We start from the raw sequence: 15,266 nt of genomic DNA, 5'->3' as shown, positions 1-15,266 counted from the left end.
TAGTGACCCCCATTTGGAGTTTTCTTGGTGAAGATACTAGACTGATAAAGATATTTGACCACTTCTCTAGATTGATAAATATATTTGACCACTTCTCCAAACTGATATGTATTTGAGTACTTCTTCAGATCATTCTGTAGATAAGGAAACTGAGACAAATAGGATTAAGTAATTTGCCCAGGGGCATACAACTAGTAAAATATTCAAGACCAGAATCTAATATCTAATAGGGGACTAATACGTATTTGTTGATTGTTTGATAGCTAAATCTCTAGCTAAGAAACTAATTTACCTGCTGCACAGTCTGGCCTTTGGTGACATATTCATTGCCAACCTTCACTCTAGGGTAACACAGAGCTTTGAGGAGATCAGCAGAATTTAGATTTTGTAGATAGGCAGCCTTGTCAGCGACTGTGGAGGAACAAAGATAGTAATGATAAATACTACAGGCCAAAGAAACCCATTTATTAAAATGAACTTTTTAAACCTCTAAAGCCTCATTGCATATTATATTTTTATATTACATATATTGTATACGTTACATATATTGTAAATTGCATATCTTTTATTTGAAACTAGAATAACTGTATTCAGAAAATTTCAAGAATTTGATCAAATAATGAAAATGTTAGAGTTTTTTTAGCAAGCCTTTTGCCATCCCTTATGAGTCCTTTCCTTACATATCCATGAATTTTGAAATTCCTTTATCTCATAGTAGTTTATCACCCTAACTTTCCCATCACCTCTTGATTCTTAACCCTATTATTTGTTCATACTATGACTTCCAATTCCTTCACCTTTTAGTTTTTTCTCAGTTCATTACTCCTGCACTATTTATCCTTTCTCCCCTTCCCCATCTTGATCATTTGGTGAGCCAGTTCAGCTCTACACACTATCCTTTTCTTCTGAGTTTTTGCTTCTTTAGTCTATCACCAGTCTTGCTTGCCAAGCCCAGACTTAAATATTCTCACCCTCTGCTGCTTTTGCTCCTATTCACATTTTGCTGAACAAAGCTGGAGAAAATGCTCATTGCAACAAGGCAATCTTTTTATACCTCTCAAATTGATTCACTAACTCATTCACCATAATGGCTTTTCCAGACCATTTCATTGTTCCTCAAACTTCTCATTGCTCCCTTTTCAGATGTCCATCAATTGTGGAATTGCTGTACAAATTGTGGTGGATTTGAGATTTAGCAATTGGTATACATGGGCACATTTGTAGGTAACAGGGAAACAGAGAGACAGAAAGAATGGTAGTATTCTCAAGAGTAAGAGGATTATGATAGAGTACTATTGTGCAATAAGAAATGGTGAGCAGAATGCTCTCAGAAGTATTTGTAAGATGATCAGTTGTGAATGACAAAATTATTCTCAGCAACATAATGATCCAAGATATCTCTAAGGGACTTATGATGAAAATTTGTTATCCATATTTAGAGAAAGAACTGATGTAGTCTGAATACAAATTGAAGCATTTTTCTAAACTTTCTTTTTCTTGAGAGTTCTTTTCCCCTGTGTTTTCTTTCACAACATAACTATCATGGAAATGTATTTCATGACTACACATGTGTAACCTATATTGAATTGCTTGCTTTCTCAATGGGAGGGGGGGTGGAGAAAGGAAGAATATTTGGAATTCAAAGTTTTAAAAATGAATGTTAAAAATTGTTTTTACATATAACTGAGGAAAAAAATTTTGAATGGATCCATAGCTCCCCTCCTCTATCTCAGCTTAATATTTTATATCAAGGATCACTGAAAAAATTGAGGACATTTACTGAGTCTTTAATTCTCCCTCCCCTTAATCTCACACAACCCAAATGTTTTCTGCCACTCTCTTTCTTCTCCACTGTCTCACATCAAGATGTGGCACTTCTTCTTGACCTATGAAAACTCCTCTACATCTACATTACCCCTAATGTCACTAATCTTCAATCTTTTCCTCTCTATTAACTACTTTCCCATTACCTATCAATGTGCCCATCTCTTCCAGTTCTCCAAAAATTCTCACATGATCAATCAATCCTCAGCAAATACCATTCTATATCTTTTGTGGCTAGATGTCTTTATTTATAAATATAAGTTGTGCCTCCACTTACTTTACTCTCACTTTCTTTCTCTGTGTTCTGGCTTCTGAACTCATCGTGCAACTGAAATCTCTAAATTGCCAAATATCATGCCTTTTTCTCAAATCTTATTCTTCTTGACTTTTCTATAGCCTTCAATACTCAGTCATATTTTAATCCTTGATATTCACTTCTCTCTAAATTTTCCTGATACTGCTCTTTCCTGGTTCTTTCACCTATTTGACCACTCCTTCTTAGTCTTCTTTTATTTATCCAGGGTACTCTTGCTTGGGATAGATATTCCACAAGGCTCTGTCCTGGACTCTCCTTTCATTGCCCTCCATACTATTTTGCATGCTAATTTTATCAGCATCCTTCTTAACTATCATCTCCATGGACATTATATTTTAGATGTGTTTATCTAACTCTTTATCTCTCTTCTGACCTCCAATCTTGCATTTCCAACTGCCTGTTGGACATCTTGAACTGGATGTTCTGTAGACATTTTAAAATTCAACATGTTCAATATTGAACTCTTTGTCTTTTCCTCAAAACTCTCCTTTCTTCCTAATTTTCCTCTTACTGTTGAGAGCTCTACCATTCTCTCTGTCATCTAGGCTTAGATATCATCCTTGACTCCTCAATATCTCTCCTCCTTATAAAATTCATTACTAAGTCTCATGGATTCTACCTTTGTAACATCTCTCATAGATGCTGCCTTCTCTTCTCTGACCCTGCTACTACCCTGATGTAAGTTCTTATTACTTCAAGCCTGAAATATTATAATAGTATTCTAGACATTCTTTCTTCTTCGAGTATCTCCCCACTTCGGTGTCTCTTTTCAGCTACTAAAGTGACAGATCTGGCAAAATCATTTCCCTATTCATTTAAATCCAGTAGCTCCTTCTTAATTTCAGAATCAAATATAAATCCCTCTATTTCCTTTTTAAAAAATTATTTATTCTGAGTTTAAGAACTAAAACAAGCATTTCCATAACATAGTAAAATAAAAAAAAGATAATGTTACATGAAACTGCAACTCTATTATGTAGAACTTGCTATTCTTTTAAAATATATAATAAAATTATGAAACTTGCTTTTTTCTTCTTTTTTTTTCCTTTTCATTCTCCTTCTCTCCACTTCCCTAGAGCTAGCTGCCATAAGACACAAATACACACATACACACACACACACACACATACATAAACACATGCTTAAAATCATTCTATCTATACTTCATACTTCTATTTATCATTTCTTTCTTTGGATGCAGATAGTGCTTTCCTTCATATGTCCTTTTCAGTTAATTTTGGTATTTATAGTAGTCGAAATGACTTATTCACTCAAAATCATTATTAAAACAATATTACTGTTACTATATAAATGTTCTCTTGATCCTGTTAATTTTATTCTTCCTTATTTTATGCAACTTTATGCTTTTTTGAGATCATCAATACTAAACAAATTATGGTATGATATGGGTTGGTAGTGATCAGTAGCATTGTGATTCCATCACAATCATACCATAATTTGTTTAGTATTTACATTCATAAAATATTTCCCTTTAAAGTCCTTCTACCATCCCAGTGGTATTCTATCTCACTCTTCTTACTCTTTTACTCTCCATGATCCCATGACTCTGGCTTCCTTGTTTGTCATTGCACAAAACATACCATTTTCTAACTCCATACATTTTCACTGGTGTTCCTCCATATCTGACGTTCTCTCACTCCTAATCTCTTCTTTCCTGGTTTTCCAATGAAAATCTTTCTGGAATTTGCTGGTGTCCCTTAATGCTAGTTCCTTTCCTTTAAATTTATTTTTAATTTATCATTTATATAATCTTTGTACATAATTGCTTTGGATATTGTCTCATCCTCACCCCCTTCAGGGCAGGAACTGTTTTTACCTTAATTTTTATCCCCAGTGCTTAGTAGAGTGCCTAACACATAGTGGGTGTTCAATAAATGTTTGTTGATTTTACTTTATGAATATCTACTAAATCAAATGAGACAATATAGTTAAAGAGTTCTGTAATCATGGAGGTACTATTTAAAGTGTTTTGTAATTATTGTTTTTGTTAATATTGGGAGATTGTTTCACATAGTAGTAAAGAACTGGTATCAAAGTTAAAAAGATATTAGTTCAGGTCTAGACAAAAAATAATAACAAAGTTATTATTATTAGACTATGTGAGATGAGAGATCACTTCCACCAATGTAGTTATAGATACCTGAAACACTGAAATATTGAAGGTCTTTTGATATACTATAAGAAGGCCTGCAAGGCTTTCAAAAGAGCCTTTCAAAAATTCCTGACCAATTTTGTAATTGATTCAAATATACTCATACACATTGCTTTATATGGGAATCACAGGATTTTAGAGTTGGAAAGAAATCTTAAAGAGCATTTAGCCAGGTGGCAAAATGGGCAGAGCATTGGTTCTGAAATCAGGAGGATCTGAGTTCAAATGTGATCTCAGATACTTAAAACTTCCTGATTGTGTGACCCTGGACAAGTCATTTAACCCCAATTGCCTCAGCAAAATATATATATATATATGTGTGTGTGTGTGTGTGTGTGTGTGTGTGTGTATGTGTGCAGTTTAAGATAAGTTTCTTTTCCAGTTATATTTCCAGTCTCTTAAAGTACTTGAAGATTTAGTTAATACCTTCAGTTCCATCTGGTTCAGCTTGTTCCTCTCGCTGCTTTTGCTTGAATTTCATGTTCCCATAATGCATAACAGCCCCCGTAAGCTTGTAAATGGATACTTTTTCATCAGCAGTAAAGCCCAGGATATCAATAGCACTCTGCAAGACATTTAGTTCTGTGAAGATCATATACAAGAAAAATTGGTTAATTTTGCTCTGTATCATTTACTTACATCAGTAGCAATTAGCTCTTCCTGGTCATCAATGCTGGGAACAGTGATCTCTCCTTGACTGACAAAGGCATAGTCATATGGGTTGGTCGTGATCAGTAGCATCTCTATAGGAAAGAAAGAATATATGTCTCAAACATTGGAAAACATTAAAGTGTTGTTTAAAAGATGTTATCTTTCTTCCTTGTTAATTACCAATCAATTCTGGTTTCTTGTTTGACATGATCTGATAAAATATGTGGTAGCTTCTTTCAGCCTTCAGCTGGAAAGTAACCCTAGACTTCTCTAGCAGATCTAAAAGAAATGTATATTTAACAGAATCAGAAATTAACAAAGTTCATATTGCATAAATTTATAAATTTCATATTTTAAAGCAGTAGAATATGTCAGGGGATTCAAGCAATCAATTGTCATCTGGTGAAATTCATTTACCTCTTGGACTATTATTTAGATATACTTTAAGTGGTTTATTCTAATCACTTACATGTTTCAATGTCTGCTGAAGCCAATTTCCCAGTAGTGCCAAAGTGGATCCTAATGAATTTACCCTTGAAATTTAAAAAAAAAGTATAGCTATGAAAAATGGAAAGCAAACAAATATATTTATCAAATTGTTGATTATGCTACTGAAATACATACTACAGACATATCTTTAGTAATTCCAAAGGAACCAAAAAACTTACAAATCGAGAGGAGTTATCATTCCTCACAGTCTTGGCATTACCAAAAGCCTCCAGCAGTGGATTGGCACTAATGATTTGATCTTCTAGCGTCCCCTAAAGAGGAACAAAGTATGATGTTAGAGGCTTTGTACATACATCTGAAAGCACTGCAAAAGGCTTCATTCTAACTCTGGTAATGGACTCACCTGCATCTTTCCAGACTCTTCCTTCTTCTTCTCCCCAGTCACTGCAATTGTTGCAAAGTACTGGATGACACGTTTGGTGTTGACAGTCTTTCCAGCACCAGATTCTCCACTGCCAAACAATAATCATAAGTTTAAGATCTTCAAGAACTTCAGTCAGAGAAACAGTAGAGATACCCTAAACTAGAACCGATATTTTATTCATCATTTTTATTCATATTATTGGAAAAAGTAAAAACTTGAATTCCAGTCGATGATGCTACTTTGTCCTGACCTTTCTTCTTGAGTACCTGACATCATTACAGCTTCATGCTTATTAGAAATAGAAAAAAATATGGAACTAGTCATGGCTTTGGTCAAGAAGGGAAAGAGAAATATACATGACAAACATTGCTCACCCCCATTATGGTTCTTACCAAAGTAATTTTGCTCTCTCTTTTCTCAATGTACCATAAAATTTATCTGTGCCATTCATAATATAATAATACCTAGCATTTATGTAGCTAATAAAGGTTTGCAAAGTCTCTTCACAAACTTATTTTATCCTTCTCTTCTCTCTGTCTTTCTATCTCTCTCTCCCTCTCCTCTGACCATAATTTTACATTCAAATGAAATCTAAAACAGATAAAGATGAAAATTGATATGTAGACTATTCTGATTCTGCCCCTGTTTTGCTAAATGATTGGAGAAAATTTCTACTTCTTTTATGTCTCATTTTCATAATTGCTAAAATCCCTCATTCATTGATGTTAACATAAAAATACTTACGTGATTAAAATAGACTGATTCTCTCTGTCTGAAAGATAAAAGAAAGTGAGAGATATTGAGTAAGTGCATAATCCACATGTACTTACAGCCTGGCAAACATTTTGACTGCCAATAGAATGGTGTATTGGACCTCAGGATCTCATTTGAACATTTAAACTTGGGAACATTCACTCCTTTGATTTATTCTCCTAGACTATTGTAGTAGTCTGTGAATAACTATTTATTAAATACTGGCTATATGCCAGACACTGTGCTAAGTGCTGGACTACAAAGAAAGGCAAAAACACAGTCCCTGCCTCAGGAAGCTTGTATTTCAATGGTGGAATCAACATGTAAACAGCTAGCTAAATAGATGATCTAAACAGTCTACATAAAAGGCACGCTAAGAAATGAAGTCATTAGCAGCTGGTGTGGAGGAACATGATGGGGAAGAAGAAATCAATGAGTAGGTGAAGTTTGAGTTGAATCTTAAAGTAAGATAGGGGTACTAAAGAGTAGAAGTTAGGAGACAGAGCATTCTAAGCAAGGAGAACAGCAGGAGAGAAAATAAGTGTGTGTTTAAGGAATAGCACATGGTCTAGAGCTGCTGGAACAGTCTATGAAAAATAACAAGGTGGGAAAGGGTAAAGCCATAAAAAGCCAAACAAAGAAGTTTGTATTTAGATCTAGGTATGGTGGGAAATCACAGGAGTTCCTTCACCAGAATACTCTTTCTAAACCTAATTTCGTTTCTTGTCCTAATTCTATTTCTATCAGAAGTAGCCTTCTAATTAGACTTCTTGTTCTTATTTTTGTTCTCTCTCCACATACCCGTAAAAATAATCTACGGTCACATATTTGATTACATCTATTCTATACTCAAAAACATAAAGTACCTAGTCATGTATTTAATTCCAGTGGAAGTCCAAAAGGGGCAGCTAGATGGCACAGTGAATGGAGTACTAGACCTGGAGTCAGGAAGACCTGAGTTCAAATTCAACCTCAGACTCTACTAGTTGTGTGACTCTGGATAAGACTGTTAACCCTGTATAGTTCAGTTTTCTCATCTATAAAATGAGCTGGAGAAGGAAATAGCAAATCACTCCAGTATTTTTGCTAAGAAATCCCCAAATGGGGTCACAAAGAATTGAATGTGACTGAAATACCTAACAAACACAAATAATGAAAGGAAGTACAAAAAAGGTAATTTTAAAATGTCATTATCTTCCTGATAATCAGAATTATCCAAAAGTGGAAGGTGTGCCTCAAACTTTGTTAGGTTTCCTTTTATTGAAGATCTTTAAAGCAGAGGTTGGATAACTACTTGATGAACATGTTACAGAGAAGATTATTTGGGTATATGGACTGAATTAGATGGTCACTGAGATCCCTTTCTAACTCAAACATTATTCTATAAGTCTATGAATGTATTTGAAGGTACTAATCTTGACCTCATCTATAAGAATATTCCAGGCTTATGGAGAGAGCTTAAATTATCTTTTCTTTTTAATGGATTGAAGCCTACAATATGATTAATTTTAATTCTATCCTCTCACAAATCTACAGATATACAAAGAAAAACTCTACATTTTAAAAACAAAATTCCTTACTACCTGAATGTGGATGTATCAACTTTTATCTCAAAATCTCCTATTTGTGTTGAGAAAAGAATAAAATAGTTAACTCCTTAAGTACAAAAAAACTAGCTCATTTTAGTTTAATTATGTATCACATACCAGATCACCAGAATTATTACCTAGTTGTCACTTGCAGACTTAAATTATACATATAATTAACATGGAGAGTTAGGAGCACAGGAAGATCCTAGGAGTCAGAACTGGAAAAGTCCTTATAGATAATTCTGTTCAGCTTCGTTATTTTATTGGTGAAAAAAATAAAGGCTAGAGAGAAGTGATTCTCCCAAATTCACACAGAGAGAACTGTGTGATAAAGGGCAGAACTGCTATTTGAATCTAGGATTCTGGATTAAAAAGCCTGGGCTCTTTGTACTGCATGTCCCTGACTAATTAGATGACATGATATTAAGTCATGTTTGAGCTAATCAGGTTAGTTGCTGGTGCTTAGTTGTGGTGCTAATTAATGAGACTAAAATTCGGATTTTTATCTCCATGTAGACCAATTAGCGTCCCAGAGGAAGCAGGAAGAAATTCCATTTCTTAGCCATATTCTATACTCTACACCTGATCAATCATCTCACAAATGTTTTAGGTCAAAAGCAAAACCAAGTGGGAGATGATAGATGAGTCATACTACATATATCCACTACCGGAAAGCAATTCAAAGCTTATTTGTTCTTTTGAAAGTAGGCTATGATGTATCATTTTCATAATGTAATAAAACATTCTTGAAGAACTCTTAAAATTTCCAAAAATTGATGACAAATAAGTAGCTTAAGCTCTTAAGAGATTTGGCTTAAATAATAACATTCTGATTCTACTCTAATAGTGTAGGTTGTTTCTTATTCTGAATCCCATTGTTTGTTTATTTTTGCAGAGGGCACAAAATTCTAGAGATACTATAAGATACCTACTAGTTGTAACTGATGACACAACCAGTTTTACAAAGAACTAAATCACTCACCAGTTAACATGAACTGATATGCATTGTCAGAGATAGAGAAGATGTGGGGAGGGGCCTCCTGACGCTTTTTGCCCCTGTAGGCAGTTACCACCTCTGCATTATATACTGGCAGCCACTTGTAAGGATTGACAGTGACACAGAAGAGGCCTGAATAGGTCTGCATGAAAAAAGGAATTAGAAGTACATAACAACCAATGAAGTAACTAAGTTAAATGAAATTTTTCAAGGGGATAACTAAAAAGGAACTCTTGATAATTTACTCACATAGATCATCCAAGCTGCATAACGCTCTTTGAGGTTATACAGGACGGCTGGCTCGTGCAGATGAGTCATCATGGCCATATCCTCAATCTTGTCATATTTGGGAGGGTTCATGGGATACACCTGATCATCTTTAACAGTCACAGTCTATTAGGGAAAATAGAATAAAAAATGTGAAATAAACAAAATAGATACAAAACAGGTGGGATAAATACAGAAAACTTGCTTGCTCACCGCTCCTCCTTCTGTCTTCGCTGTCACCTTTCCAGCTTCCCGACTCTGAATAACAGCCTTTACGAATGATTCTTTAGGATCCACCACAAAGACAGATGACTTAGCATCAAAAGGCTTGTTCTGGGCTTCAATCCTTTCCTTTTCAGATTTCCGGAGGAAAGGAGCAGCCTCCCCAAAGATCGCCATTTCAGCATCCGAACTCATGGTTGCAGATTATTTATGCCTCCACAGCAGAGGACTTTGAAAGGGGGAAAAAATGATAGGACAAGGAAAATTCAGGATTTTGAACTTGATTCCCTTGCCAGTTTATCTCTAAGTATAATGTTGTTCATATATAATCCCCTGGCTTTGTTTCAGGTGAAATGTTAATCCCAGGTGTCATTTGCTAGTGTGGTCAGAAACCAGTCATGCCTTTGGAATGAGACAGTGAATTTTGGCTCACCTACTGTGACATTTTAAACTGCTTTCCCCACTTCATTTGTCATAGCATCACTTCATAACTATGGTTGCAGGGGGAGCCATGAAATGAGAGCAGCTGCTTTTTCAGGAACTTATGTTGAAAATTAAAATCCCAAAATATTTCTCTCTAAGTTATCTTTCTTTGGCTTTTTCATGTGTGTTTGCATTCCCAAGTAGACTATATGTTCCTTGAGGACAGGGACTATTCTTTCACTCCCTTTGTGCATTCCATAATTCCCAGAGTAGTACTGAGTACCTGGTATATTCTCAATATATACTTTGTGAATTGAAAATAGAAACAATGAAAATAATAGCAATTATTTTGTTCTCAATGAAAGCTCTTTCATTAAGATAATTGTTTTGTTAAAGGCTATATTGTCTGAAGAAAGATTGTTATGTTTTTCCATTGTTTAGAAAACTTTTTAAGTTTTCTTATATTAATATAGCTTACTTTTATGAAACACTTTATACTTTTTTAATATTTGTTTCTCAACAAGAGAAACAATATGCATATTGTTCCTTGAGAAACAATAAGTTTAGAATATATGTACATATAGAAATATATATTTGCTAAGCATTTTTATTATATCTATTGGACATAGTTCCATCTAATTCTAAATCTATGATCTTAAGATCTAAGGTAGAATGTAATATGAGTAAGAGAAACATTCAGATGAAGATTTCTAGGAAAATTTGAGAAGGGAGGGAAAGAAATCAGGGCTCAGAAAGGGTGATTGTTGTTATTTAATGTGTCATTAGCCCTATGTTACAGATGTGGAAATGAGTTCAGAGAAGCTTAAATGACTTGACCATGGTGACCAACCAGTAAATATAGGAACACAGGTTTGTACCTCAAGCTTTGACTCCAAAAACAGTATTCTTTCTGTTGAACTCCATTGCCTCTTCTTTATAGATCCTTTGACATTTAATACTTAAAGAATCATTACAATATTTTCTTTGTTTCAGTTTTTGCTTTCCTGCTGTTGCCTTGAATATCTCCATTTTTTAAAAGATTTTTTTCCCGTTCAACTTTAAATTCCATTCATCATTTTTTGACTTTACTACAGAGGATTTTGGTAGAACTCTAAGATTGCAATTATTTTCTCCAGAGTAATTTTCTTAAAGACTTTATAATATCATCCCATTGATGCTAAACAGAGTGATGTAAAGATGATAAGATTAAAATTATTTGTCTTCTACCTTAGCTTCATAAATATATTTAGCTCCATTTTACACTCATAGAGAATCAAAAAATAGTTTTAATTTATATTTTGCAAGGTCACTGGAGAATTCAGCATTATATATTCATTTATTAGATTTCATCTCTAGAAATTTAGGTTCAAATCATGCATTTGACATAAGGCACTTTTGACTAAAACTATATAAAATGCCAGTTATGTATGCACTTCCTCTACAAGTAAGGAATAACATTTCAGAATGTAACAATTTTCTGTTCCTTATAATTTGATCATCAAAATAATATTGTATTAAGTGTTGCTTTCATGATAGAAACAAAAATGCATACTATCTAAAGATCTGAGAAAATGTTTGCTTGTGTGGCAATATTTTGTGAGTGATGAGAAATCTTTCCAGAAGCCTCAATTGCCTCTTTGTGTTTTAACTACTGAACATTCATAATAAAAAAAAAGAAAAGAAAAGAAAAATACATATGTTTAGATGCAGTAGCATCAGGCATTTAGGGATGCAGAAGAACATGCTTTTACTGTTAACAGGTATCCTCCTCTATCTACATTCCACTTCAGGGGTCCCACTGCTCATTTCCACATCTATATAATGGGGATAATAAAATTCACATGATGGGAGGAAAAGCAACTTCTCTGAACCCATGGAATAGAAATAGGATCTTACCTTTTGTTTTTACAGCTGAAGAATGCAAGCTTGAAAGAGGTCAGAACTGTGAGAGAAAGAATAAGTTCTTTCTAATTGACTTATTCAAGCCCCAGCAATTGCCTAGCTTTAAAATATGAACCTTTGAAAATGCCTGGGAACATTAAAATACCTAATTAAAATCCCTACAGATCAAGTTGATATTGTACTGAAAGGAGTGCCAGAAGCAGCAGGAACAAGGATGAAAGGCATGCAAGTGGACAGCCAGAAATGCTTTCCCTGATTCCCATCCTTTGCAGACACAGAGCTATCCTCAGACACACTTACCTTGAAGCTTTATGTGGAAGGACAAGTCATTCTCATTCCACAAGGCACTTTTATAGGATCAAATATGGAAAATATGTAGCCTCCTCCTCTTTCTTAAGTCAAAACATTGTTGGCAAAACTTTTTTGGCAATCTAGTCTCCTAGCATAATTCTCATTCATATTAAAGATGTTTGGATATAATTAGAAATATTTTATCCCATACTGGGTAAGTATGTGAATCAATCTCCTATAAATAATTCAGGAAGGGAGCAATCTGAAAGTGATCTGAGAGACTATGTTGTTATAATGTAGGTGTTGTCTAACATAGAGCTTGGTCAAGGATTAAGATCTCTGAATTTTGTTGCCTACTGTACTCAACTCACAGTGTTGTCTTTTTCAAACTCCAAAGCTTTCTAAATAATTGCAAACATATTTTTGGGGAAATCTTGTATTCTTTGCTAGTAAAAATATATGACTTTTTCCCATGAAGAAAGAGACTTTATTTTGTTTATTTTCCTTATTTAAAAATAAATATAGAAGTTTAAGTGAGGAAAAACTAGCTAAGATAGACCTCCTTTTTTATTGGTTACCCCTGAAAAGAGTCCCCAAAACTCTTTTCATAGTTGCTTAACCATGTTTTTATTTTATCCTCATTTGCCAGCTTTCTTTAAAATTGCCTTTGGTGCCTACAATGCTCTCCCAGTAAGATTATAAATTTTTCTTTGCTTCAACCAAGTAACTTGAAAAATCTGACTTTTATAAGCCTTGAGTAACAAATTTCCTTTTGATATTTCTTTGCTGAAGTATGCAATATCTATGACCCTCCCTCCCTTTTTTCCTGAACCCAAATATTATTCTTTGTTTTTTTGCTACTATGGTTAAATATATTACTTTTTCATTTATTTTATAGATAATTGATATTTATATTGAACTTTTAAAATATTTGTCATATTATTTATACATATTATGATTTTGTGTTAATATTGTCTTTTTAAAGTATTGGCATTCTTAACTTGATTAGAATAGAACATTCACTTAACTATGTAATACAGTGTATATCTCTTGGTTTATATGGAGAATATCCGATGATAAATGTACCTCATTTGGCTTTTCTGGAAACCTCCAAGATCACCTAAATTCACTTTTATTAAACTAACACACTACACAAAGTGGATGCATTTTTAAAGTAAATCATTTAATTAGGACTGAAATAATTATCAAAGGAATAAGGATCTATTCCAAGACTTCTACTCAGACATGGGAAAGGGCATGATAACTATCACTTATGTAGTTCTTTAAAATTATTTCTTTACAACTGCTTGCATTTTTGTTCTTCTTCCTGGGTTATTTATACCTTCTAAATCCAATTCTCCCTGAGCAACAAGAGAACTGTTCGGTTCTGCACACATATATTGTATCCAAGATCTACTGTAACCTATTTAACATGTATAGAACTGCTTGCCATCTGGGGGAGGGGGTGGAGGGAGGGAGGGGAAAAATCGGAACAGAAGTGAGTGCAAGGGATAATGTTGTAAAAAATTATCCTGGGATGGGTTCTGTCAATAAAAAGTTATTAAAATATTTCTTTACAAATATTATCCAATTTTATCTTCACAAAAGCCTAGGGAAGTAGGTGCTGTTATCTCCATTATATAAATGAAAAAACTGAAATTAAATAACATCTCAGATTTTATAATCTGAGATGGAATTTGAACTCATCTCTTCCTAAATTCAGGTCCAGTGTTTTATCCACTGTGCGTGCCACTTAGCTGTTTACATAGCTATAGTAACTAGACTGACGTTTGTTTGGGGTGAGGAGATAGAGAATGTAATTCATGCAGCATCTAGATCTCTCCACTCACGTTGTTTTTTTCCATCTCTACTACAGATGGAGATCCTCTTTCAGCTCCCCTCTTTCTATCTCAAAAGTCATTAATCAGGCTGAACTGCTGCTGTATCCCCTTCTATATTAAGTATTACCATGATTGTTCCTTCCTTCATAGCTTCCCCTCCTTCTGTAAAGTCTCCACACACCAACGAAAGTTGATGCTTCATGGCACAATTACCCTGTATACAAGCACACAGCCTTATTAAAAAAATGAAGTCCTGAGGAATACACTGGCTTGTTCCTCACAGGAAATGTCTCTATGATATCTGAAATTAGATACCTAGAAATACTGGTTGTAAATGTTAGCCATAAAATATTGGAGACAAAATGTAGAAATTATTATAAGCCAACTTCTGAGAGTAACACTGACTCCTCTAAGGTCACATAATGAATTAATAACAGAATAGCCAACTTCAGTACAACATGATTTTCCAATTCCCTCTCCTATACCACATAATAGTTTAGAAATGGATATTTCACTGTTTCATTATAATGCTAACCTATTTTCTGTAAAGAAAAAAATTGCTTTCAGGGCAGCTAGGTGGCACAGTGAATAGGGTACCAGCCCTGAAGTCAGGAGAACCTGAGTTCATATTTGTCCTCAAACACTTTAACACTTCCTGACCCTGCACAAGTCACTTAACCCCAATTGCCTCAGCCAAAAAAAAAATACTTTCTTTAGACTGTAAATTTGTCCTTATTTTAAATATCTCCTAAATGGTGCCAGCTAAAATCAAATTCTTCTTTCCTTCTATATATGGAAATAGAAAAGTTCTAGTTAACTGACTTCTTCTACTTCCTGGACCTGCAGCTTTCTTGAATTCATATTAAAAATCTTCTTTCCTCTAAAAACATCACTGTCTTATCTAGATCCAGGTTCAATTAATATTCCCATACTGCCTTACTGTAGTAAACTTCTAGTTAGTTGAGTTAGAATGGATTTTTAATAGTTAAAGTTGCCATTCATTAGTGTCCAAGCTGCCTCAGTGCTTTGACTGTAAGCTCTGAAAGGAGACAGAGTCTATATATTTCAGTGAAAGTGGGTAATATTTTAGGCAATAATAGTGGCTATGCAGCCAATGCTTAATTATAACAACGTTTAATATCT

At 34.2% G+C, this 15,266-nt stretch overlaps 1 protein-coding gene across 1 annotated transcript in view; it reads right to left on the bottom strand.

The window, feature by feature from the left end:
- Positions 1-9,877, bottom strand: part of LOC100921220 (myosin-1) — a 33,257-nt gene extending 23,380 nt beyond the window's left edge. Inside the window, exons 1-11 of the mRNA XM_031965538.1 lie at positions 9,658-9,877; positions 9,427-9,570; positions 9,163-9,319; positions 6,583-6,610; positions 5,818-5,926; positions 5,633-5,725; positions 5,434-5,497; positions 5,145-5,243; positions 4,953-5,056; positions 4,740-4,878; positions 293-411 (exon numbers count right to left, since the gene is read on the bottom strand). Coding sequence (XP_031821398.1) covers positions 293-411; positions 4,740-4,878; positions 4,953-5,056; positions 5,145-5,243; positions 5,434-5,497; positions 5,633-5,725; positions 5,818-5,926; positions 6,583-6,610; positions 9,163-9,319; positions 9,427-9,570; positions 9,658-9,861 — 1,260 coding nt within the window. The 5' untranslated portion in view covers positions 9,862-9,877. The remainder of the gene's footprint in view (positions 1-292; positions 412-4,739; positions 4,879-4,952; positions 5,057-5,144; positions 5,244-5,433; positions 5,498-5,632; positions 5,726-5,817; positions 5,927-6,582; positions 6,611-9,162; positions 9,320-9,426; positions 9,571-9,657) is intronic.
- Between the last annotated feature and the right edge of the window lie 5,389 nt (positions 9,878-15,266).

Source organism: Sarcophilus harrisii, chromosome 4 (genome assembly GCF_902635505.1).
Source record: "Sarcophilus harrisii chromosome 4, mSarHar1.11, whole genome shotgun sequence".
NCBI lineage: Eukaryota > Metazoa > Chordata > Mammalia > Dasyuromorphia > Dasyuridae > Sarcophilus > Sarcophilus harrisii.
The sequence above is the reverse complement of the archived record's forward strand: the minus strand, read 5'-3'. Positions and strand labels throughout refer to the sequence as shown.